The sequence below is a fragment of the Papio anubis genome, chromosome 13 (assembly GCF_008728515.1).
Source record: "Papio anubis isolate 15944 chromosome 13, Panubis1.0, whole genome shotgun sequence".
Lineage (NCBI taxonomy): Eukaryota > Metazoa > Chordata > Mammalia > Primates > Cercopithecidae > Papio > Papio anubis.
Window position 1 is genome coordinate 73,936,180 of NC_044988.1, and position 25,288 is coordinate 73,961,467.

The 25,288-nt window shown below is 36.5% G+C and overlaps 2 protein-coding genes across 2 annotated transcripts in view; one reads left to right on the forward strand and one right to left on the reverse strand.

Annotated features, from left to right (window-relative positions):
* The window catches only part of LOC100999399 (olfactory receptor 13C2), a 164,075-nt gene that overhangs the window by 69,489 nt on the left and 69,298 nt on the right, over positions 1-25,288 (reverse strand). The gene's annotated exons all lie outside the window — the stretch shown is intronic.
* Positions 24,170-25,190, forward strand: LOC100998687 (olfactory receptor 13D1). The gene is given in 4 exon segments (XM_017949677.3): positions 24,170-24,270; positions 24,272-24,419; positions 24,421-24,952; positions 24,955-25,190. Coding segments are annotated over 4 exon segments (1,017 nt in total).

Consider the following 25,288-nt stretch of genomic DNA (forward strand, 5'->3'; position numbering starts at 1 on the left):
CTTCCTGGTTTAGTCTTGGGAGAGTGTAAGTGTCCAGGAAATTATCCATTTCTTCTAGGTTTTCTAGTTGATTTGCGTAGAGGTGTTTATAGTATTCTCTGATGGTAGTTTGTATTTCCATGGGGTCAGTGGTGATATCCCCTTTATCATTTTTTATTGCATCTATTTGATTCTTCTCTCTTTTCTCCTTTATTAGTCTTGCTAGCAGTCTATCAATTTGGTTGATCTTTTCAAAAAATCAGCTCCTGGATTCATTGATTTTTTGAAGGGTTTTTTGTGTCTCTATCTCCTTCAGTTCTGCTCTGATCTTAGTTATTTCTTGCCTTCTGCTATCTTTTGAATCTGTTTGCTCTTGCTTCTCTAGTTCTTTTAATTGTGATGTTAGAGTGTCAATTTTAGATATTTCCAGCTTTCCCTTGTGGGCTTTTAGTGCTATAGATTTCCCTCTACACACTGCTTTAAATGTGTCCCAGAAATTGTGGTACGTTGTATCTTTGTTCTCATTGGTTTCAAAGAACATCTTTATTTCTGCCTTCATTTTGTTATGTACCCAGTAGTCATTCAGGAGCAGGTTGTTCAGTTTCCATGTAGTTGAGCGGTTTTGATTGCTTTTCTTAGTCCTGAGTTCTAGTTTGATTGCACTGTGGTCTGAGAGACAGTTTGTTGTAATTTCTGTTCTTTGACATCTGCTGAGGAGTGCTTTACTTTCAACTATGTGGTCAATTTTCGAATAAGTGCAATGTGGTGCTGAGAAGAATGCATATTCTGTTGATTGGGTTGGAGAGTTCTGTAGATGTCTATTAGGTCCGCTTGGTGCAGAGTTGAGTTCAAGTCCTGGATATCCTTGTTCACCTTCTGTCTCACCGATCTGTCTAATGTTGACAGTGGGGTGCTGAAGTCTCCCATTATTATTGTATGAGAGTCTAAGTCTCTTTGTAAGTCTCTAAGGACTTGCTTTATGAATCTGGGTGCTCCTGTATTGGGCGCATATATATTTAGGATAGTTAGCTCTTCCTGTTGAATTGATCCCTTTACCATTATGTAATGGCCTTCTTTGTCTCTTTTGATCTTTGATGGTTTAAAGTCTGTTTTATCAGAGACTAGTATTGCAACCCCTGCTTTTTTTTTTCTCCATTTGCTTGGTAGATCTTCCTCCATCCCTTTATTTGAGCTTATGTGTGTCTCTGCATGTGAGATGGGTCTCCTGAATACAGCAAACTCATGGGTCTTGACTCTTTATCCAGTTTGCCAGTCTGTGTCTTTTAATTGGAGCATTTAGTCCATTTACATTTAAGGTTAAGATTGTTATGTGTGAACTTGATCCTGTCATTATGATATTAGCTGGTTATTTTGCTCGTTAGTTGATGCAGTTTCTTCCTAGCTTCAATGGTCTTTACATTTTGGCATGTTTTTGCAATGGCTGGTACCAGTTGTTCCTTTCCATGTTTAGTGCTTCCTTCAGGAGCTCTTGTAGGGAAGGCCTGGTAGTGACAAAATCTCTCAGCATTTGCTTGTCTGTAAAGGATTTGATTTCTCCTTCACTTATGAAACTTAGTTTGGCTGGATATGAAATTCTGGGTTGAAAATTCTTTTCTTTAAGAATGTTGAATATTGGCCCCCATTCTCTTCTGGCTTGTAGAGCTTCTGCCGAGAGATCTGCTGTTAGTCTGATGGGCTTCCCTTTGTGGGTAACCCAACCTTTCTCTCTGGCTGCCCTTAACAGTTTTTCCTTCATCTCAACTTTGGTGAATCTGACAATTATGTGTCTTGGAGTTGCTCTTCTCGAGGAGTATCTTTGTGGCATTCTTTGTATTTCCTGAAATTGAATGTTGGCCTGCCCTACTAGGTTGGGGAAGTTCTCCTGGATGATATCTTGAAGAGTGTTTTCCAACTTGGTTCCATTTTCCCCCTCACTTTCAGGCACACCAATCAGATGTAGATTTGGTCTTTTCACATAATCCCATATTTCTTGGAGGCTTTGTTCATTTCTTTTTCCTTTTTTTCTCTAAACTTCTCTTCTCGCTTCATTTCATTCATTTTATTAAGATAACAATGTGCAACTAAAGAACCCAATAGGGGATCAACTGAATATCTAAAAAGAAAAAAATTAATCTTGTCCCTTACTTTACTATATACACAAAAATCAAATCAAGATTGATTGCAGATTTAGATATGAAAAATGGAATAATATATCTTTAGAATAATATGTAGAAGTATTCTTTTAGAAGAATACATAGAAGTAAGAATAACCACAAAGAAAAGATTGTGAATTGGTCTAATTATATTTAAATTAATAACTTCTATTCATCAAATGTCATCATTAAGAACACAACAGAATGGAAAAATATTTTTAAATAAATATTTTTAACAAAGGATTCATATAAATAAGATATGAAATATCATTTAAAATCCATTTTAAAAAGACAACCTAGTAGAAGAATGGACCAAAAAAATCTGAATGTACATTTCATCAAATAAGATATTTGAATATACAATAAATGTATGAAATAAATGTATGAAAAATGCTCAACTTCAGGGAAATAAAAAAATAAAATAATATGCTACCACTCCTACCACAACAGCTAAAATGAAAAACAGTGATAATACCAAGTGTTTCCAAAGATGTAAAGCAACTTAAATTCTTACATACTGCTGGTGGGAGTTTAAATTGGTACCAATACTTTATAGAACTGGAGATGTGTATGAAGCTAAGTATTTGCATATCCTATAACTCAGAATTCTTTCTAAACTATATATTCAATAGAGTGATTATATACAAATTTACACCAAAAGATGCATATAAGTATGTTAATAAAAGCACTATTCACACCTCATACAAACACCAGAAAAATATAAATGTTTATCACAAGTAGAATAATGGAATATTTAACATGGAGAATGAAGAAGATGCAACTTCAAGCAATATAATATTGGTTAAAGGTATACATAAGACATGATATTTGAAACAAATAAAATCAATATGTAGTATTAAAATACTATATATCTATTAACTCTGAAGAGCTTTGGGGGTGCTTTCTCTGTTTCCCATGATCTGAGATGTGTTCCATTAAAGCATTCAACATGCTATAGTACTTAAAATTTGAGCATTTTCAATAAATAACTAGACAGAGAACCCACTAAATACAGAACCCAATGCATTGCCTAAGACTTCAGTAAAGGTCTTTCATGATTAACAATATTATTAGTGTTATTATTACATGCTTACAAAGCTGAAATTTACATTGCTCATTCTCAAAAAGGATACAGTCCAGCAATCAAAATAATTTTCAACCTCTACTTAATTTTCTTAAAAACCATGGAAGGAATCCAAATATTTATTACCACAGTAACACTGATAAGAATTACTTTTTCTTTTATCCACTGGCATCATATTCCCCAGCTGTTTTGGAGCATCTCTCCATTTTCCAACTTTGCTTTTTTTCTCTCCTTCTCTCTTGCTTTCATTGTGTATTAAAGTATTCTTTTGATGTCAATATCTTTTATCCAGTAAAATAAAATCTATCTTCCTTGGACCAGGAGTTCAGGGGATGGTAAGTTTTAAAAGAAGGGAAAAACAGACTTTAAGTATTGAGGCTTATGTTAGTGAGCTAGGATGTATATTGATTGTATCTCACATTTTTAATTCTTTTGAATATCATAAAGATCAATAACTGGAAGTTCCTGCTCTTTTGATAGATGGATTTTGAGAAGAGTTGAACATTACTATTCCCAAATCAAGGATTATTTTTTCTGTCACACTGTTACTAAACTCAAATGTCACCTCCTCTGTGAAGCCTTTACTAAACACTCCAGAAAAAAATCACTTCTCCCACTTCAGTGTTTCTATATGCTTTTTTGTGCCTCTTTTATCATTTGTATTATATATTGTATACTATTTATTCAGAGGGATTTAGTTGAAAGCACACATTTTAGAAATCAGGAAGAGATGATAAAAATCCCAACTCTGTAGTTCACAAGGAACATAAAATTTAAAGACTTAAAGTGGAGTCCTCAGGAAATAGATGTTCATTATAGTTCTTTGTTGAATGAATGAAGGCATGATTGGCTTTCACACCCTGTAGCTAAGCAAGCTTAGTTACCATTACTGGAACAAGCCAATCATTGTTGCCTCTGCATCTTTGTTCATGCCATTCTATCTAAAATCAAAATCTCTCTAATCTGTCAAAATCCAAGCCCCTCCTCAAAAGCCTCCTCTGCCTTGAAGCTCCTACTTACCATTTTAACTCAATTGCATTTATTTAGCAATCGTTCATAATATTTACTATATGAAGATTTATTTTCTATTTGCATGTTTTTTGTATATCCTGCTTTATTGAAAGGTCATTAGAAGAACAGTTACTGGTCCTTGTAATCTCCACAATCAACACATTGATAATTTGGATCAGTGCAATTTGCCTTTTTTCATGATGTGTATTCAAATTTTTTAAACAGGCATTTTCTTTTGAAGGTTGTGTCTTGTATGATGTTACAGGGAACACACACAACTAGCAATAAGCCCAGTTGAGAGAGCATTCTCTTCAATAGTGTTTCAGGCCAGGTGTGGTAGCTCACGACTGTAATCCCAGCACTTTGGGAGGCAGGCTGATCACTTGATGTCAGGAGTTTGAGACCAGCCTGGCCAACATGGTAAAACCCCATCTCTACTAAAAACACAAAAAAGGCCAGGTGCGCTCATGCCTGTGGTCCTAACACTCTGGGAGGCCAAGGTGGGTGGATCAGAAGGTCAGGAGATCAAGACCATCCTGGCCAACATGGTGAAACCCTGTCTCTACTGAAAATAAAAAAATTGACTGGGCATGGTGGTGGGTGTCTGTAGTCCCAGCTACTTGGGAGGCTGAAGCAGGAGAATCACTTGAACCTGGGAGTCGGAGGTTGCAGTGAGCCGAGATCGCGCTACTGCACTCCAGCCTGGTGACAGAGCAAAACTCGGTCTCAAACAAACAAAAAACACACACAAAAAAATTAGCTGGGCGGGGTGGCGTGTGCCTGTAGTCCCAGCTACTAGGCAGGCTGAAGCATAAGAATCGCTTGAACCCAGGAGGCGGAGGTTGCAGTGAGCCAATATTGCCTATTGCATTCCAGCCTGGGTGACAGAATGAGACTCTTGTCAATTAAAAAAAAAAAAAAAAAAAAAAAAAGAGTTTCAGTGTTGTTTACCTCGTTTTGTCTCATCTGGGTGTAACAACCATGACTATAATAGATCAGGCAGAGTCTATCTAATTGAATTAAACACAAATAATAATCCCAGAGCTAGTTTCTTAAGGTCATTATTTAACAAGAAGAAATAATCTATAAACCAGGAATTCCTACATATGTATCTCCCTTCCTGACTTCCCTAACATCTAGATTCATATATCCAATTTCCTACTACACATTTCCACTTAGATTATTAATAAGTGTATCAACATAATGACTTCAATACAGAACTGTTGCTTCTCTCTGTCTTCATTTGGTTTCATTTCCCTACCTCAGGAAATTTAAAGCCACTTATACAAATCCAATGCACCAGAAAATTCTGTCAGTTTGACTCAAATTTTATACTGAAACTGAACACTTCAGTTGCTACCACTCTAGTTCGAGCTATTGTTATCACATCTACACTACTGAAATGGCTTTCAAAGTCATCTCCCCACTTTCATTCTTGTTCTGCTACAAGTCATTCTCCAGTAGCTAGGGTGGTTTTTGTTTGTTTTGTTTTGAGACAGAGTCTCGCGCTGTTGCCCGGGCTGGAGTGCAGTGGTACAAACTCGACTCACTGCAACCTCCACCTCCCAGGTTCAAGTGATTCTTCTTGCCTCAGCCTCCCAGGTAGCTAAGATTACAGGCACCCGCCACCATGCCTGGCTAATTGTTTTTGTATTTTTAGTAGAGACCGGGTTTCACTATGTTGACCAGTCTGGTCTTGAACTCCTGACCTCATGATCCACCAGCCTCGGCCTCCCAAAGTGCTGGGATGACAGGCGTGAGCCGCCATGCCTGGCCGTGTTATTTTAAAAATGTAAACCATATGATGTCAGGCATTTACCAAAAACCATCTTAATATTACCATTCTATTTCGAATAAAATCCACTCCTTACTGTGGCCTACAAGGGTCTGCATAATCTGACCCAACCTACTTCCCCACTGTCATCTCCTACCTCCTTCCCATGCTTACTAGAGTCCACATCTGTTGTCTTCTTGCTGTTTCTCAGACATACCCAAGCCTTTGCCTTTGCTGTTGCCTCTACCTGGCATAGTCTTTCCTGGTCCCCCAAGTTTCTCTCTCATTTAATTCAAGTCTTGGTCAAGAACTGATCATACTTTGTTTTCCTTCATACCACTCACATTTCCCAAAATTGCATTATATATTCATTGTTTTATGAGTTTATTTTCTGACCGCGCCACAGGAATGTAAGCTCCACAAGGGTGAGGACTATTTCTCTTCTTTTTTTTTTGAGACAGAGTCTTGCTCTGTCACCCAGGCTGGAGTGCAGTGGCACGATCTCAGCTCACTGCAACCTCCACCTCCCAGGTTCAAGTGATTCTCCTGCCTCAGCCTCCCGAGTAGCTGGGACTACAGGTGTGTGCCACCGCGCCCAGCTAAATTTTATATTTTTAGTAGAGACAGGGTTTCACCATGTTGGCCAGGATGGTCTCGATTTTTTGACCTTGGCCTCCCAAAGTGCTGAGATTTCAGGTGTGAGCCACCATGCCCAGCGAACTTTTCCTTATTAGTTATTGTTAAGCAATGTTAAACAAATATTATGTACTCTATAAATATTTGTTGGTGAATGACTGAACACACACATTGCAGGACAGCCCTATAACCTGTACACTTTGGAATACAGCATTGCAAAATATGTTTGTGTGTGTATATATACACACACACACATTTTGGCATTCACTATAAGTTTCTTGGTTTTTTTTTTTTTCTGATTTGATTACTGATAGGAACCCTAAGCTAGTAATTAAAGGACTACTCTTTATGCATTTTTAGTCTACTTACCTTTCCTCCAGGTTCCACTGATCTTTCTCCTTTTATATGAGCTGCTTGTTACATTTTGTATGTACTGGACTTAGCTACTCCTGGTTTTACAGCTCTGATTTATTTCACTTTAAAGGTAAGTTTAGAATGTCTTGCAAAACGCTGGCTACTTATTACTCAGTGCTCTCTCACTCTTGCTTTCTCTCTCTCCCCACGGCAATAAAGCTCTTTTTATCCCTCAAATCTAAATGCTTGGACTCCTGTCAGTGTACTCGCAGTAATTCATAGGTTTTTTTGTTTGTCTGTTTTTGGTGATAGGGAGGGTAATAATATTTACTGCTGGAAAGAGTCACATCTCAATTGGAGTACAAGCTGAAAATTAGTTTCTAACTTCACACTGACATACTATGTTCTGTGTTACATCATTTGACATTCTTTCTAAAATTCAGGTGCACATTTATTTACTAATGTAATAAGTGATGAAATGACACACCATACTTGTAAAACACAAAGTTAAAACCATCTTACCATACTGTCTAGTGGCAAGATTTTCCCAGGGGATTCAAGCAAGACACTTTAAATATGACATACTGGTAAAAATTCTTGACTTGTAACTACAGCTATTTCTGACAAAATTGTTATAAAGGTTAAACTCTATATAAGAAACATTTTAGGCCAGGCGCAGTGGCTCACACCTGTAATCCCAGCACTTTGAGAGGCAGAGGAGGGGGAATTGCTTGAGGTCAGGAGTTCGAGATCAGCCTGGTCAATGTGGCAAAACCCCATCTCTGCTAAAAATACAAAAAATTAGCCAGGCATGGTGGTGTGCGCCTGTAGTCCCAGCTACTCGGGAGGCTGAGACAGGAGAATCGCTTGAACCCGGGAGGCGGAGGTTGCAGTGAGCCCAGATTGTACCACTGCATTCCAGCCTGCGTGACAGGGCAAGACTCCGTCTCAAAACAAACAGACAAACAGACAAACAAACAAAAAACAGTTTAAATATCTTATAATTACAAAAATAAATAAATAAGTAAATAATACTCAGACTTTGAAACACCAACACAATTAGGTGATTGGGTAACTCTCACAGGCATGTAAATGAGAACAGACAAATATGTCATTGAGGAAGAAGCTAGTTTGTGTTTTCTTCTTTTGAGAAAATGAGCATATATCCAGGTACATGAATAAAAACTTTTAAAATAATTTCAGAAAAATTTGAGAGAGAAAACACATCTGGATTGAGACTTGGAATAAACTTATGGATTAAGAGACATGTCAATGAGATAAAATGGAATAAATGCCATATATGTAAAGTTTTTTTCTAATATGCTATCTCCATACTATCTGCAAATTCTTTCAACTAGACTTCTTATGTAAAGCATATGCAGTCACCCTCAGAATCTTTAGTACCTGTTTAAGAACATATCCTGCCAATTTTAACAGCTAAGAGGAAGGGATACTCTTGCAGTAACCTGATTCACGAGAGAAATTTTTTGATGCTATCAGTAATATACCCCATCCACTTTAACTCCAGAGGCCATTAAGAGGAAATTTTCTTTCGGATTTTATCGCTTTTCAATTCATTAATGGTTTTTTTATTTTTATTTTTTGATAGGAGTGCAAGCAGAGAACAATTAATTAATTTTTTTTCAGCACACAAAGCAAAATATTTCTTTTTAATTAAAAAAGAAGGAAATCTAATGTCCTGTAGAACTCACCAAGAGAAGTCAGCAATACTATTTTGTGAACATGAATATTATTATTTGAAACTGGTGCTTTAATAATTTCAGGCACTTATAAGACAATCAGAAATTGATGTTTGTCAAGTACATTTGTTCTAAATAATCAGAATATTCCTTCTTGGTAACATTTTGTTTAATTTAAAGTACATGTGCTCTTTTATTTATTTATTTTATTATTATTATTATACTTTAAGTTCTAGGGTACATGTGCACAACGTGCAGGTTTGTTACATATGTATACCTGTGCCATGTTGGTGTGCTGCACCCAATTGTAGCATTTTATGTGACACTGATTAGAAAGTTCAAATATCTAAATTTATAAAATAAACAAAATGACAAAAGGAGAATAATTTTTTTTCACATCATCACCAAGAGGTTATCCTTTATTAAAGCAGTCTTTGCAGGGTTCCCTGAAAGAGATCTTTCCAATATTAAACTACATACGTACATATTTATATTGACAGAAAACTTGTCAAGTTGAATGTATGATGCAAGACAGACTCTAATGCAGGCAAGACTAGTCAGTGGATAAAAACAAATGTGTCATTATAAATTTAAACCTTCTTTAGGAAAAAAGTTTTATTTAAAAACAAAAACATTTTAATAGGTTGCTTACAACTCCAACAAGGGAGCAATGCAAAATAAAATGTAATGGTCCCTTGGAAACTTAGTTTTCTATACTGAATGCTTGTCTGGATTTCAGTTGCTATTCCTGGGGGATGGGAAGGAAAGAAAAGTATCAGAAGGTTTACTAAATTTAAACTCTAAGTAATAAGGAGAAAGTCATTAACAAACTTCTTTCACATGATATGTTTTCAGGTAAAGTTTATCTGTTTTTAGTTACTTCTGAGGGAACTAGATTCCCCAAGGCATGTCAGATTGTATAAACCTTAGCAAAAGAAACTTAGTTATTCCTACAGCATTTATTCTGCAGGAATTAATTTCACATTCAATATTCATTACATCACAAAGATACCTTTGATAATGTTATTTCTCTGCATCTGCATGATAACAGCCTATATATCGTATAGCATCACTGTTTCTTAAAACCACTAAGTTACATTAGTATTCACATTTCTCATGATCTATTTTAATATGTAACTTTAATAAAAACTAAATGACTGAAGTTCAACGCAAAGAAACTAAATTATAACCTGGATGAAAGAAATAATTATTTCTTTCTCTATGTTATTCATGTTCTTACACAGATGTGAGATTAAAAGAACAATGATTAAATTATGCAACACTATTAATTAGAGGCTATCTAAACTAATAGTAGCTAAATTATAATAATGATTCAGTTGATCAAGGCTACAGTAAGCCATGATCATGCCACTGTACTCCAGCCAGGGTGACAGGGTGAGACTCTGTCTCAAAAAAATAAATAAAATAAAAGTGAGAGGAGGCAGGCAATATGGCCAACTAGAAGCCTCCACCAATTGTCTTCTCTGCAGGAACACCAAATTGCACAACAATCCACACAATAAAAAGCACATTCATAAGAACCAAAACAGCTGAGCAATCATAACACCTGGTTGTAACTTCATATCACTGAAAGAGGCAAGGAAGAGGGTAGAAAATATAGCCCTGAATCTTTGATAACATGGCTCCTTCATGAACCCGTAATGATCATTAGATCACTAGAAGCTACTATGAACAATGATATGCCAATAAATTGAAAAACCTAGAAGAAATTGATAAATTCCTAGACATATACAACCTACCAAGATTAAACCATAAAGAAATCCAAAACTTCAACAGATCTATAACAAGTAATGAGACTGAAGCCAAAATAATAATAATTTTTTCTTTCCCAGCAATGAAAATCCCAGGATCCCATGTCTTCACTGCTGACTTTTACCAAACATTTAGAGAACTAAGGCCAGTCCTACTCAAACTATTAAAAAAAAAAAAAAAAAAAGCTTCCAAACTGATTCTATAAACCCAGTGTTACCATGATACCAGAACCAGATAAAGATACATGAAAAAAAAAAAGAAAAAGAAAACTACAGGACAATATCCCTGATAAACATTGATGCAAAAATCCTCAACAAAATCCTAGCAAATCAAAGTCAACAACACATTAAAAACTTTATTATGACCAAGTGAGATTTATCCTAGAGATGCAAAGATGGTTCAACATATGCAAATCAATCAATGTGATACATCATATCAACAAAATGAAGGGCAAAAACCATAGGATAATTTCAACTGATGCTAAAAAAGCATTTTATAAAATTCAACATCTCTTCATGATACAAACCCTCAAAAACTGGGTATAGAAGGAACATATCTCAACATAACAAAAACCGTATACAACAGACCCACAGATGGTATCTTACTGAATGGAAAAAAACTGAAAGCCTTTCCTATTATATCTGGAACATGACAACAATGCCCACTTTCACCACTGTTATTTAACATAGTACTGGAAATCCTAGCTAGAGCAATCAGACAACAGGAAGAAATAAAGGGCATTCAAATTGGAAATGAAAAGTCAAATTATCCTTGGAGATGATATGATTTTATATTTGGAAAACCTAAAGACTCCAGAAAAAAACTATTAAAACTGAGAATTAAATTCAGTAAGTTGCAGGATACAAAATCAACACACAAATATTGGTAGCATTTCTATATGCCAGCAGCAAACAATCTGAAAAAGAAATCGAGAAAGTAATCCCATTTACAACAGCTACATATGAAATAAAATACCTAGGAATAAACTTAACCAAAGAAGTGAAGGATATCTACAATAAAAATGATAAAATATTGATAAAAGAAATTAAAGAGGACACACACACAAAAAAAAATGGAAAGATATTCCATGTTCATAGATTGGAAGAATCAATACTGTTAAAATGTTCATACTACCCAAAGCAATCTATAGATTCAATGCAATCCTTATCAAAATACTAATGACATTCTTCAAAAAAAACAGAAAAAGTAATCCTAAAATTTATATGGAACCACAAAATACCCAGAATAGCCAAAGCTATCCCGAGAAAAAGGAACAAAACTGGAAGAATCACATTACCTGACTTCAAATTAAAATACAGAGCTGTAGTAACCAAAACAGCATAGTGCTGGCATAAAAACAGACACATAGACCAATGGAACATTCTGGAGAACCCAGAAACAAATTTATACATCTAAAGGGAACTCATTTCCAACAAAGGTGCCAAGAACAACAGTGGAGAAAGGACAGTCTCTTCAATAAATGGTGCTAGGAAAACTGGATAGCCATACGCAGAAAAATGCACCTAGAACCCTATCTCTCATCATACACAGAAATCATATCAAAATGAATTAAGACTTAAATCTAAGACATCATGCTATGAAACTACTACAAGAAAACACTGGGGAAACTCTCTAGGGCGTAGGATTTGGCAAAGATTTATTGAGTAATATCCCACAACCACAGACAACCAAAGGAAAAATGAACAAATGAGATCACATCAAGTTTAAAAGCTTCTGTACAGCAGAGGAAACAATCAACAAGACAAAGAGACAACCCACAGAATGGGAGAAAATATTTGCAAACAACCCATCTGACAAGGGATTAATAAACAGATATACAAGGAGCTCAAACAACTCTATAGAAAAAAGTCTTGTAATCCAATTAAAAATTGAGCAAAAAATCTGAGTAGACATTTCTCAAAAGAAGACATACAAATGGCAAAGGGGTATAGGAAAAGGTGCTTAATATCACTGATCATCAGAGAAATGCAAATCAAAACTACAATATCCCCTTACCCCAATTAAAATGACTTATATCTAAAACAGGCAATAACAAATGCTAGCGAGGATATGGAGAAAGAGGAACCCTCATACAATACTGGTGCGAATGTAAATTAGTTCAACCACTATAGAGAACAGTTTGGAAGATCCTCAAAAAACTAAAAATAGAGCTACCATGTGATCTAGCAGTCCCACTGCTAAGTATATACCCAAAAGAAAGGAAAGCAGTATATTGAAGAGATATCTGCACTCCCATGTTTATTGCAACTCTATTCACAATAGCCAAAATTTTGAAGCAACCTAAATGTCCACTAAAGACAAACGGATAAAGAAAATGTGGCACGTATGCACAAAGGAGTACTATTCAGCCATAAAAAAGAATGAGATCCTGTTACTTGCACAACATAGATGGAATTGGAGGTTATTATGTTAAGTGAAATAAGTTAGACACAGAAAGACAAACCACTTATTTGTGGGAGCTAAAAATTAAAGCCATTGAACTCATGGAGGTAGAGAGTAGAATGATGGTTACCAGAGGGTAGGAAGCATAAAGTGAGGGAGAACTAAGGACGGTTGATCTGCACAAAAATATAGTTAGATAGAATAAATAAAATCTAGCATCTGATAGCACAACAGGGTGACCACAATCAACAGTAATTTATTGTACATTTTAAAATAACTAAAAGGGTATAATTGGATTGTTTGCAACACAAAGAAAAGATAAATACTTGAGGTGATTGATACCTCATTTGTCCTAATGTGATTACTACACGTTGTATGCTTGCATCGAAATATCTCATGTGCCCTATAAATGTATATACTTACTGTACTCATAAAAATTCATAATTAAAAAAGAAATTTAATGATATTTTAAAAATAAAATAAAAGTGAGTGATTTTAATGTACACTCTCTAATGGGTTAAAAATGTGAAAATAAAAAATTTAAATTCTACAGTGAATAAAAGTCATCTGAAGAAGATAAAATATATAATATGTAGTATCTATCAAGTTTTACATTCAAACAACTAGGGAATATATACTTATAAAACTGACTCCTTGGGTCAGAAAGCAAGATTTAATACATATTAATAGCACTCAACCACATTTTCTTATCACAATGAAATACAATTAGAAATCAATTTTAAAAACTCAAAATATATTTTATAATTGGAAATTTTGAAACACATTTCTAAGTAAATCATTAATTAGTAAAAAATAATAATGGAAATTATAAAACATTTACAACTTTAGGACAATAAAATTACCATCAAAATCAGTTGATTCAGTTTAACTGTTTAGAAGAAAATTTATAGGCTTAAATATTCAAAAAGTTGAAAGTTCATGCGCTTAGCATCCAATTCAAGCTCTAGAAAAAAAATAAATAAAGAATGGAAAAAGCCCAAAGACAAGGAATTTTGAACGAGTTGTTTAAAAAATTGCCAGGCCCAAACAGTTTCCCTAGAAAATTATAATAAATTTTCAAGGGCATAAAATATCTCTATCTAATTTGTTGCAGAAAATAGAAAAAGAGGAAGATCTTCTAGAACCAATCTTTCGAAGCAGGCATTATGTGAAACAAAAACTGGACAATTAAAAAAGGGAAAAAATAAGCCACTCTACTACATAGATACAAAAATCTTAAATAAAATACTAGCAAACATAATCCAGCAATGCACAAAATAATAATACCTGATGTCCAGGTAAAATATATATCAGGGATGCAAGAAAATGTTAACATTAGAAAATATGTTAATTTAATTTATAAGAATATCAATTAAAGGAGAAAAAAGCATGTCTGTTTTACTAAATGCTGAAAATTTAATAAAATTCAACATGCATTTATAATGACAATATGAGACATTACATACTTTCAAAATAGTCATATACTAAATACTAAATTATAGCATCGTAAGTATTGACAAGAATAAGGAGAAATCAAATTCGATTCATTGCCAGTGAACATAAGAATTAATATTTTGAAGAGCAAATAAGATCAGGTCAAGTTGATCCCACAATTCCAACTACAAGTATGGGGCAAAAGAAATGAGGAAGAAAAAGCTAGTCTATGCCACCATCTAGTGTCCTTAGGATATAACAGAAGCTGTGATTCCTTCAGCAGCATTTACAAAGGAGTCCTGAAAGTACCTACTTAAGGATGAACCAAAAACTCACAGACATATACAGTATATATGCAGTTACTGCCCTAACTAACTGTTGGGCCCACATTGGCTTCACCCATCCTGCTTCTTTCTGAAGATTTGCATGAACCTAACCTCGTGACACAACCAAGTAGAAATATCTCAGGCAGAGCGTTTCCTGTGTCCACCTCATATAATTTTTTTCACCACTCTTCAAACAATACCTATTGTCTCATGAGTCTTAAAAGATGCTATTCCAAATTGACCAGATTAGATTGGTAATAACTTAAAAGTTGGTCAATACTGAGCATTGGCAAGAATATCATGCAAAGCAAAGCCTCATATACTTCTATTTAGGGTACAAATTTGGAAACTTAGCAAAGATGAATATATAACCCAAAATCAAACAAAGGAAACAAATGAACAAAAAAAGCTTTTAAAATAAACAGAAATTACAAGAGACATGAATGTGTATACAGACTGACCCAGAAAATCATCTCCTTGGTATATTCTCTAGAGCAGTGGCTCTTGATCCCAAAGGATGCCTATGAATAGAATTCAAGGGGCCTAGTAACTTAGATGGGAAAATAAAAGGATATCTTTATTTTCATTAGCCTCAATTGAACCTTAATAGTTCCTGCTGCCAGACAGTTTTACTTATGAGTTCACTAAATTGTCAAGAAACAAACAGTCATCATCTTATTCAAGTTATTTAGCAAAAAAAAAAAAAAAAAAAATTGAGAAAGCTGCCTGATCCATTTATTTTTATTTCATATTCAGATAAGAACAGTACAAGCAGATAAAACTTTTTTGGCTTATTTCACTTATAACATAGATGTGGAAAAATACATAAAATATATAATGGAATCTTCCAATAATAGCATTTGGACCAACTCCCCTGCAGATAACAACGGTACACTCTACGAAAAATATTTTTTAAATTTCTCATTGGAGGTGATTATTTCAGTTGCTGCTCACCTCAGGGAACTGTTCTTTTCACACAGAGCAATAAGAATAGTAGTAGATAAAGAGTGCAATAGAAAACTTTTGGAGGCAATGGATTGTTTATGGCATAGATTGTGGTAATGGTTTCCTGGTTGTATGCTTATCTTCAAACTCATTAAATTGCATACATTAAATATGTGTAACTTTTTGTTATGTCAATTGTACCTCAATAGAATGTTTTTTAAGTCCTTGCACTCATAAAGCTTTCATTGAAATAACTGAATATATGCTCTTTTTTTCTTTTTTTTTTTTTTTTTTTTATTTTGAGGCGGAGTCTTGTTCTGTCCCCCAGACTGGAGGGCAGTGGCGCAATCTTGGCTCACTGCAACCTCTGCCTCCTGGGTTCAGGCAATTCTGCCTCAGCCTCCCAAGTAGCTGGAATTACAGGCATGTGGACCACGCCCAGCTAATTCTTTGTATCTTTAGTAGAGCTGGGGCTTCACCATGTTGGTCTCAAACTCCTGACCTCATGATCCGCCTGCCTCCGCCTCCCAAAGTGCTGGGATTACAGGTGTGAGCCACCACACCCGGCCTCTATACTCTTGAAGGGTGACATTTATATAAAGATACATTCATTTCTTCACTAGACTGATGATATCCCTAAAACAAGAATAGTATCTTGTTAATTTTGTATCCCCAATAAACACCTAGACTATTATAGGTAATAATATAAGTAAAAATGGTTTTTTTTTTTTACTTTACAGGGAAAAAGAAACTTCCTGAAATCAGAATCTTCAAAAGATATTTTATGCCAATGTTATTCAGCATTGTTCACAATAGTCTAAATATGGAAACAACCTAAATGTCCAGCAACAGATGTCTGGATAAAGAAAACATGTGTACATATGAGATATAGATAGATAGATAGATAGATAGATAGATAGATAGATAGATAGTGAGAGAGATATATATTCCATATATATAAAGATATATATATATTCCATTTTATATATATAATGGAATATTATTCAGCCTTTAAAAAGAAGGAAATCCACCTGGCCAACATGGTGAAACCCCGTCTCTACTAAAAACACAAAAATTAGCCAGGTGTGGTGGCAGGTGCCTGTAACCCCAGCCACTCTGGAGGCTGAGGCGGGAGAATCACTTGAACCTGGGAGGCAAAGGTTGCAGTGAGCCAAGATCATGCCATTGCACTCCAGCCTGGACAACAAGAGTGAGACTCAATCTCAAAAAAAAAAAAAAAAAAAGGAAATCCTGCCATATGCAGTAACATGGATGAACCCTGATAACACTATGCTAAGTAAGATAAACTAGTCACTGCAAGACAAATACTGTAGGTTTACACTTATATCAAGTATCTAAAATAACCAAATTCACAGAAGCAGAAAACAGAATGATGGTTTCCAGGGGCTGGGTAGGGGGTAGATGGAAATGAAGAGTTGCTATTCAACAAATATAACAGTTTTGATTAGAAAAGGTTAATATCTTCTAGATATCTGTTGTACAACACAGTGCTCATAGTTAACGATGCTATATTGCATGCTTAAAAATGTGTTAAGAGAGTACATCTCATATTATCACGTGACATGCTCTTACCACAACAAATACATAAATATATACTTACACACATACATACACTTTCCTGAAGTGGCCAAAAGCATCCAGAAACTGAATGGGAGCATGGATGATTTCCTTTTGCTGGTTTTAAGATAAAAGAAGGACCCAGTCAGCATCATTTTACAGGGTAACTAAAATCCAGGTAGAAAACGTCAGTCTTGGCCGGGCACGGTGACTCAAGCCTGTAATCCCAGCACTTTGGGAGGCCGAGACGGGCAGATCACGAGGTCAGGAGATCGAGACCATCCTGGCTAACACGGTGAAACCCCGTCTCCACTAAAAAATACAAAAAACTAGCTAGGCGAGGTGGCGGGCGCCTGTAGTCCCAGCTACTCGGGAGGCTGAGGCAGGAGAATGGCGTGAACCCGGGAGGCGGAGCTTGCAGTGAGCCGAGATCGCACCACTGCACTCCAGCCTGGGCGACAGAGCAAGACTCCGTCTCAAAAAAAAAACATCAGTCTTACTCTCCTGAAGGAACAGGACAGAGTTCATGAAGGCCATGAAAGTTGAAAATTTGGAAGATAAAACCACAGAAAAGCGGCAGACAGACCAATGAGAGCCTCAAATTTTTGTGTAAACTCTACCCAAATACCAACTGATCTCTAAACTATACATTAAGTGATGTTAAGCCTAAAAGACCTGAACAAAGATTTATTTCCATTGCTGCCCAGCTCACGAAAGACAAGTTTGAAAATGGAGTCCTGCTGAATTACAGTCTGCTAAAAGAAAATAGCAATATTGAGTCAAATTCCACTTTCCAAGAAGAACCTGAGAAGTATTGTTACTCCAACATGCTTTTCTGAAATATTGCCAGTGTCTGCCTCAAGAGGTAGAGTCTTTTCATCTTTGTATATTCCTACAACATTGAGTGGACATCAAGTTTTTTTGGCATCAAAATTTAGCAAAGGGCCTTATATATGTGTGTTCTCCAAATATTAAATGAATTGTGAATGTTCTTCTAATTCAGGCCTACACAATTGCAGAGGTGCTTACAAAAATGTAAGTGTGGTTAAGTTTAAAACACGAAGACCTGGAAGTATCACAGCAGCATCTGGAACCAGAAAGTTGACAGAGAATGAGTGGAGTTGGAGAAGCCTCTTGGAAAACCATGGCAGGACTGTGTTGTCCCTTGATGCTGTGAGTTCATAGCTTTGGTTATTACACCCTATGTGTGCTTTGTCTCACTAAGAAAAAGTATACATCACACTCATTTTTCATTTTATAAAAGGGCATTATGAGAACTTCTGACAGTGGAAATGGGCCTTAACTCTCAGGGTGGAGAAAGTGAAAAGAATCTGTGAGCCTAGTCATCCAGTATTATTAACCTCAAAAAGGTAAAGAAAAGCGAAAGGTTGCTGAGAATCCAGCAGAAAACTATTTAATTTCCACTTGTTATATGTAGGGGCTTTTTTTTTCCTGTTTTCCATTTTAAAATATTAGAATTTGTTTAAAATGTCTTAAAAAGTAATATGAAAATATATATACAGTGTATTATGCATAATAAAAATCAGGTAATAAATCAAGAAATGCAGTGTGCTCTCAAGCATGTAAACACAGTATATGCACAGAAATATATTAATATTTACACCTGTAATTATGAGTGATTTTCTTACCTCCATTAGATTTTTTGGAATTTCTCAAATTTTCTATTCTAAGTATGTATTATCTGTATAATTATAATCAGGGAAGTCGCAATTCAAAGAAGAAAGAAAATTACTGTTTAATAAGTTAGGTATGGCGAGCACAGTGGCTCATGCCTGTAATCCTAGCACTTTGGGAGCCCAAGGCAGGCGGATCACAAGGTCAAGAGTTCAAGACCAGCCTGACCAACATAGTGAAACCTTGTCTCTACTAAAAATACAAAAAATTAGCCAGGCATGGTGGCAGGCATAATTTCAGCTACTTGGGAGGCTGAGGCAGGAGAATTGCTTGAACCCAGGAGGCAGAGGTTGCAGTGAGCGGAGATCGCACCACTACACTCCAGCCTGGGCGACAGTGCAAGACTTCTTCTCAAAAAAGAAAAGGAAAAAAAAAAAGAAAAAGAAAAAAAAAAGTTAGGTATAATCAGATCTTTGAGATATTAGCCCTAATGTATCTAGAAGTCACTATCTTTCACATTATTTAAAGATTGAACTTGAAATCACTTCTGGGATTACAGTCTCTCAGAAGAAAACCAAGGAGTATTTAAATTGGCTACCAGAGCCACTGGCAGGTCCTCTGGAAATATTGGGGCTTAGAGGAAAGAAAGTACTTATGTGACACATTAATTTACTATTGGATATAAACTTATGGCAAGACTTCTATTGGGCCTGAAAGCTTTACTGTTTATCTTTCCCATGCCACTACTAAGAGTTGTGATTGTGAGATACTTGACTATGGGTTCTAGAGTATGGCTCCAGCTCAAAGAGAGAGAGTTGAAAAGTCAACTGATTGAGGAGGAGCAGCTACAGTGACTTTAGTATGTAGACACAAGAAGTTAGCAAAACACTGATGAAAAAGAGGGAGAACGTTTTCCCTGTGTTGAAAGAGACTGAAATCCCAATAAGTTGTGCTGTCTATTGTGAGTGGAGAAGATGAGGACGCTATACAGAAGCTTGAAAAGGGAACATTAAGGCAAAGCTGGGAAGAAGTATTTCCCGAAAAAAAAGAGGTAAATGGGGACAGGGAATTATGAATAAGTTATTTGATTTTAAAATGCTGGATAACACAATAAAAAATGCAAGGAATTACTGAGTAAAGGAAATACCATGGATATATATGAATGTCATTTTAAGTAAGTCACTTCTTATCATGGGAAATGAAAGAATATTAGCCTAGGGATTCAGATTAAATTAACATATATTGTGCACTTGATCTATGCCAAGAAATTTCAGGTATGTTATGTTCATCCTCACAACAATTGTATGAATAGGTACTGTTGCCCCGATTTACATAGCGCACATCATGCTTGGAGACACAAAGTGTTTTGCCCATAGTTTGTACAGCTAATATGCCAAAGAGCTAAGAATGAAGTGTATGTCCTCCAGCTAAGACACAATACTTCTGTTTGTCAGCAGTCAAAGGGGACTATGGAGTACATGGACTGGGGCACAGTAGGCTTACAGAGACTCAAGGGCACTGCACTGTGGCATAGCCCTAAAGATGGTGAGGACATGAAGACAGCGGGGTGAATCAATCCCAGCAGTGAGCCCATGGCTCACTGAAACTTCCAGCAACAAATATGTATTATTGGTTACAAAACAGAAATATGGATGAAAAAACCCAGGACAATTCTCTAAACCATACGAGAGGGAGAGAAGAGGCCTTGTTCTAACTAGAGCCCTGCTGCTCGTTATTAGCTCCTTTGGGGCTCAGAAGGGCTCATTTATTCGGACAAACGCTGGAGCTCTAGTACCAGGGATGTTGGATATTGTGAAGAATAAGTTATTATATAAATAGCAGGAAAATCCAGCTGGAGCAGGAGATAGGATACAATACTTAGTGAATTCAATTTCCTTCTGAGGGCACAGTCTGTTTTGAGAATTTCTTTGGTTAAAAGGAGGGAATCTGGGTGAGTACATATGCTTTACAGGCAAAATACTACTCTTTCTTATTGGTAAACATGGGGAGAAGGGTGAGCACTTCAAAATCATATTTCTCAAGCAGAGTTTGCTTTTCATCTATAGATGATATTCGATGCTGAGCATCAGTCTAAAGACCAGACCGACCCTTTGGAGAGAGATGTCCAAAAAAACAGAGAGCCAGGGGCACTGGAACTTTACCCTTTTTTGGAAGAAATGAAACTGAGGTAATAGTAATTGCTATTATTCCCCTACCCCTTCCCATCATGGGTATCTCCTCTGTCTCCTCTTTTTACTGTATGATATAGTTGGGTGTCTTATCATCCTACCTACACTGCCTACTTTAGCCACTTCCTAAGTGGTGAGCTCTAGAATCCTAATCCAAGAATTGGGACTGTGTTAGTGTGTCTTCTGAGTGAATGTATTTGTGAAGTTGATCTCTTAAAGTCAGAACATTCAATGGCATTAAGTCAATTTATGTCATAAATCAATAGAAAGCCTTTCTCCAATTTCCTTTCCAGTAACTATTCTCACTGATTCTTGGGTATTAGTGAAAATTGGACCAAAATTCTTCAAACTCTCACCACTGTTTCCTTCAAAGGAAAATTTAAAATATTATGTATTTTTATAATCAGAAAATATACATTCTTTTCAAAAAATTAGAAAATGAGGCAAAAAAAAGAACAGTAATAATCCCTCCAAGTACCACATTCCGGGGGGGGGGGAAACTAGTTAAGATTTCAATGTAACTTCTTTCAGTCACATATATAAAAACTGTGATCATTTATATGGTTATGAGACATTCTTCTTTTTTTTTTTTTTTCTTGAGACAGAGTCTCACTCTGTCACCCAGACTACAGTGCAGTGGCACGATCTCGGCTCACTGCAACCTCCACCTCCTGGGTTCAAGCAATTCTTCTGCTTCACCCTCCTGTGTAGCTGGGACTACAGGCACGTGCCACCACACCCAGCTAATTTTTGTATTTTTAATAGAGACGGGGTTTCACCATATTGGCCAAGCTGGTCTCGAACTCCTGACCTCATGATCTGCCCACTTCGGCCTCCCAAAGTGCTGAGATTACAAGCGTGAACCACCATGCCCAGTCAAGACATTCTTTTTAACACAACATTATATCATAGGGATTTTCCTTTTCATTTACTATTCTCCAAGATTACAAAGGTCAAAGCAAAAATGTGGTTGTAGGGTCAGAATAAGATCAGTAAGAAATATTCTCATTCCACAAGGAGAGTCCAGTGTAAATACAGTTCTTATGGCAATAGAGTAACAATGTATGAGACACAGTCCTTTATATAAGACATCTTAACACAGTACTTGGACATACCAATGTAATGAATATCAAACAAATGGAGCACATTGAGTTTTCAAAGATGTGGCACTAACGTTGTAGATGGGAGTAGTTTCTCAAAAGACTCTAAGCTGCATTTAGATTTGCAGAGTGAGGGCAAGGGCTATGGGATTTTAGATATGTGACTGATAAAGGGAGAGGTGGGCCAGGTGTAGTGGCTCACACCTGTAATCCCAGCACTTTGGGAGGCTGAGGCGGGTGGATCACCTGAGGGCAGGAGTTCAAGACCATCCTGGCCAACATGGTGAAATACAAAATACAAAATTAGCTGGGTGTGGTGGTGCATGCCTATAATCCCAACTACTTGGGAGGCTGAAGCAGGAGAATCGCTTGAATCTGGGAGGCGGAAGTTGCAGTGAGCGGAGATTGCACCACTGCACTCCAGCCTGGGCAACAGAGTGTGACTCTGTCTCAAAAGGAAAAAGAAAAGAAAAGAAAAGAAAAAAAGGCAAAGTTTATGAAAAGGACTTTTGCATCATTATTCTTGATCATGCTTTTTTTCATAGTTGTGAAATTGGCTTCTACACATAGAAAACTGAGCAGGCCAGGCAAGGTGGCTCATGTGTGTAATCCCAGCAGTTTGGGAGGCTGAGGTGGGAGTATCACTTGAGGCCAGAAGTTCAAGCCCAGCCTGGCCAATATGATATGACCCCCATCTCCACTAAAAAAGTGGTGGGGCATGCCTGTAATCTCAGCTACTCAGGAGGCTGAGGCAGGAGAATCACTTGAACCTGGGAGGTAGAGGTTGCAGTGAGCTGAGATCACGCCACTGCACTCCAGCCCAAGCGACACAGCAAGACTCCGTCTCAAAAAAAAAAAAAGAGAGAGAGAGAGAGAGAAAAGAAAAGAAAACTGAGCAGACCACAATCAAAGACTACAGGAAAAAGTAAGTGGCCTAGCCTTCAGAGTTCTCCATCACATCACATATGATCAGAATCACAAGTAAGTGCTGTTTGCTGTCTCACTGTACCCCAACAGAAGATACATTTTTGTAATAGTCTTCTCTTGCGTGGAATCTATGTAGTAACCAGTGAAAGAGAGTAGTGTATTGTGGGCAAAAGGGTTTATTCTATAGCCAGATGGCTAGATATTGAATTCTGGCTTTATTTATTTACTATCTGTATGACCTTGAGAAAGTTACTTAAACTTTTCTTTGTCTCTGTTTCCTACTTTGTAAAATGGGAGTAATACTACACTTAAGAACAGAGAATCCCAGGCCCTGGAAAAAAGCTGTACATGCTGGGACCTAGAGTCCTTAATCTCTGGAAGCTTCTAGAACAGTCCTCTAATGATTCTCAGACTCCTAACAGGTTTTTGAAAGAAGTGCAGTGAAATGTCTCACTGGGAACGAAAGTGTTCACAGTCTGTCAAGTGTGGTTTCAAACTTTAAACCTTTTACCTTTAAAAAGCTAAATCTATTTTTTCCTTTTGAGATTGGTAGATCTAAATATTATACTATAATTCATAATATGCATGTATATAAAAATACATTTAATATTATATCTCGTATAAGGTAAATATAATTATATTACATATATGCGTACACACACACACACACACACACACACACGCCATGTTGGAACCATTAGGTTCTAGGCACCTAATATTTTAGCTAATTTAATTCTAACTGTACTCTAAGAAATAATCATTGCTTTTTCCAAGTTTACTATGAACTATCTGCGACTCAGAAAAATAAGCAACTTACCAAAGCTACATCCAGGTTAAATGATGTCACTGGCAGTCTATAAATAACATTTTAAACAGAGGCGAGTTTCATTAAAAAAAAAAAAAAAAAAACAGCTTTAAGTTCAAAATATCTTCTACATTGGAAAGGAGCATGTTCCTAAACTTTATTTGACACTTCCCAGAAGAATTCTGGCAGTATTGGTAGCTTTGACTGTGCTGCTGTGTAGTCCTAATATACACTGGGTTTCTCAATGTCTTACTTTTCATAATCAATAAAACTAGTACAATATCCACACTGGATATTGCTTACTAGGAATATTCTAAGAATCAAACACAATATTGGAAGCAAATTTGTGTTCAAAATCTGTAGATGTACAGATTTACAGAGTTTGGTGTATCAAAGATTTCAATTTACCTGAATCATGTCCTTTTCTATACCCAGCAGGCAGGTGACCTAGAACACATGGAGACAAGTGACTGAATTCTTTCTGGTGGGGCTTCCCCAATATCTAGAGCTCCAGCTTTTTCTGTTAATGCTCTGCCTCATCATGTACCTGATAATCCTCCTGGGAAATAGCCTCCTCATTATCATCAGGATCCTGGATTCTCACCTCCATACTCCCCATGTATTTCTTTCTTGGAAACCTCTCATTCTTGGACATCTGTTACACATCATCATCCATTCCTCCAATGCTTATTATATTTATGTCGGAAAGAAAATCCATCTCCTTCGCTGTCTGTGCTCTGCTGATGGTTGTTTCCCTTGGCTTGGGCTCCACTGAGCGTGTCCTCCTGGCTGTGATGGTCTTTGACCACTATGTGGCCATCTGCAACCCACTGAGGTACTCCATCATCAGGAACAGAGTGCTGTATGTGCAAATGGCTGCCTAGTCCTGGATCATAGGCTGTCTGACCTCCCTAATGCAAACAGTTCTGACAATGACATTGCCTTTCTGTGAGAATAATGTCATTGATCATATTACCTGTGAAATCTTGGCCCTTCTAAAACTTGTTTGTTCAGATATCACCATCAATGTGCTTATCACAACAGTGACAAATGTTGTTTTACTGGTGATTTCTCTACTGTTAATTTTCATCTCCTATATGTTTATTCTCTCTTCCATCCTGATAATTAATTCTGCTGAGGGAAGAAGGACTTTTCTACCTGTTCAGCACACTCAGTTGTGGTCATCTTACTCTATGGTTCAGCCCTTTTTATGTACATGAAACCCAAGTCAAAGAACACTAACACGTCTGATGAGATTATTGGGCTGTCTTATGGAGTGGTAACCCCAATGTTAAATCCCATGATGTATAGCCTCAGGAATAAAGAGGTCAAAGAGGCTGTAAAGAAAGTCCTGAGCAGACATCTGCATTTATTGAAAATGTGAAAAGCCTTGGGTATGCGATATCCTCAAAGGAGCAACAGAGCTTGTCTTTTGTATTTAGATGCTGCAAAACCTACTGTCACGAGACCTTGTGTGTTTGC